General features: G+C 46.9%; 1 protein-coding gene across 2 annotated transcripts in view; it reads left to right on the top strand.

The window, feature by feature from the left end:
* The window catches only part of LZTR1 (leucine zipper like post translational regulator 1), a 57,821-nt gene that overhangs the window by 24,889 nt on the left and 30,432 nt on the right, over positions 1–2,500 (top strand). For both annotated transcript variants that reach the window (XM_085893870.1, XM_085893869.1), the window contains exon 8: positions 2,081–2,138. In XM_085893870.1, the coding sequence (XP_085749996.1) occupies positions 2,081–2,138 (58 nt within the window). The remainder of the gene's footprint in view (positions 1–2,080; positions 2,139–2,500) is intronic.

Below are 2,500 nucleotides of genomic sequence, written 5' to 3'. Positions count from 1 at the left end.
GGAATTGAAAGGTCGTCACTCCGGATAACTCCGGAGTCGACGGGTCACTTGAAGGACCGTGGTCGCCAATATATTGACGGCGTGAGGTTGGGTCCACTTGTCTAATTCGAATTTACCTAAGTACCCACGCCGTCTAACTAGCGGGGAAGCCACACCCTCGGCTGACTTTGTCCGAACCGAGTCGCTATCACCGACTCAGATCCGGCGTAACCGAACGGATGTTACCAAAGCCATGCCGGACCAAAAGAACAATTTACGGCACAAACTGCCTTACTACTTCTCAAGCCCGAGCCATGCTGGCTCAATGGTAGAAACGACAGGCAATGAACTGGATCATTTAACAGATATTTATTTACAATAATAAGACACAGTGCAGACTTCTCACGAATATAATGCAATGTACAATGAACACAGGCACTTAACAGTCTCTGCTTACAGGACAGGCGCCACACACACACACACACACACACACACACACACACACACACACACACACACACACACACACACACACACACACACACACACACACACACACACACACACACACACACGAAATAGGGCCGGTTGGCCTTTATTTTACCCTTCACCTCGGGAGGGAAGGCGAGCTGATGGTAAGAGTTCGGTCAGGCACCTTTCCGCCTCGTGCGGTCTGGTCAAGACGAGCTGGTTCGGGTGAGGGGGGGGACTCGAACCTACACCTTCGTCGCTGCACCAATCACCAGGGACCGGGAATGATGCAATGGACGCCAGCCAGCACGAGAATGGACAAGACGAGACGAGCACTTGCGGGCAAGACGAGAACGCCAGCAGGCAAAACGAGGGCAAACAAGGCGATGAGGCGTCTCTTCTGCCAGCCAGATCGCCCCCACTATTATTCATTCCTCACACGAGGTGGGAGGGGTCTGTCCTGAGGTAACTCGCCTCCTCATTGGACGGGAGTGTGTCGGGGCGTCTCGTTGGCCCGTCCCCCGAAGAGGCTCTGTAGTTTCTATTTTTGCATATGTACTACCGAAGCGAGTACTGGTATTCTGGCTTCCCATTGGCTGGAGGAAATGCTCCATGCCCTTCTTCGGAGCGAAGCCTTGATCTGAGGTGATGGAGGCTCCGCCCACGCCCTCAGCCAAAAACACGTGGGCAATGGAGTCGGTGCAAAGAAGTGAAGGGAATTGATGTATAAAACTAACTAGAAAATAACTCGCAGCGCATACACTTAATCACCCATTAAACACAGGGAGGAATCTAACTATACACAAACTTATCGAAATAACTAAGCTTAGGGACTGCTGTCTGTTTGTGTGCAAAAGGCTTCCACATCTGTAACAGTATCATCTCAGTGATGGGGAGGTTCTTTGACCGGGCAGCAAAGAAACAATCCCGCAACAACCTGTATGTCATCTGTCGAACCTTCATCGGTTCTCCTTTTCTCCACAACTGCAATATCCAATCATTTTGGTTGATGAGACCATCGCTGTGTCTTGGTTGATGAGACCAAGACTTGCAGTGATGGCTCAGGCATCCTAGAAGAAGAATCTGCCTTGACATTTAACACTGCACAGTCCTGTATTTTCAATTACAATTGGGTGAGTGACCATTTTCGATTCCACGAAGTCTGCTCATGGTGGTCACATTAGACAGGTGATCACTGGTGGTTTATCGTAAGGGGAAAGCTGTCTTTGCAATGCTAAACTGGTTGCAATGATGTGTGGCTACCCGAAAGAGGGATGACCGTATATCATATACAAACCCTCACTCTTAAATTACCAGGAACCATGGACCACACCAGCTACCAGCTGATGCTACCTGACCAATAGAATGTGTGTGTGTTCCAGAGATAATACTGTTGGAAGTCCTCAGATCTGGAGAAGAAGCTAAGTTAAATCCTTCAGTTAAATTCATTGCAATTATACCGTTAAAACCTTCAGCAATATGCATGCCGCACAAGGCAGATACTTTCCCAGTTGGTTTGAGTTGCTTGATGCTTGATATTCAGGCAACATCTAATGGGGGCATCCACGTCCTCGACGATGCTACGGGGTTGCATGTTACCGTTTTATTCTTAACTCACTGTACCCTGCAGGCTAAATGACATGTGGACGATTTGTCTGCAGTTCCGTGAAGAACCCTGCTGGGAAGAGGTAAAAGCTAAAACCCAAGGTTCATACATAACCTGTTAGAATGTAAAACCCAAGGTTCCTACATAACCTGTTAGAATGTAAAACCCAAGGTTCCTACATAACCTGTTAGAATGTAAAACCCAAGGTTCCTACATAACCTGTTAGAATGTAAAACCCAAGGTTCCTACATAACCTGTTAGAATGTAAAACCCAAGGTTCATACATAACATGTTAGAATGTAAAACCCAAGGTTCATACATAACCTGTTAGAATGTAAAACCCAAGGTTCATACATAACCTGTTAGAATGTAAAACCCAAGGTTCATACATAACCTGTTAGAATGTAAAACCCAAGGTTCATACATAACCTGTTAGAATGTAAA

The sequence above is a fragment of the Eptatretus burgeri genome, chromosome 9 (assembly GCF_056783735.1).
Source record: "Eptatretus burgeri isolate ZD-2024b chromosome 9, Ebu_testis_v1, whole genome shotgun sequence".
Classification (NCBI taxonomy): domain Eukaryota; kingdom Metazoa; phylum Chordata; class Myxini; order Myxiniformes; family Myxinidae; genus Eptatretus; species Eptatretus burgeri.
This window is presented reverse-complemented; position numbering and strand designations above follow the sequence as displayed.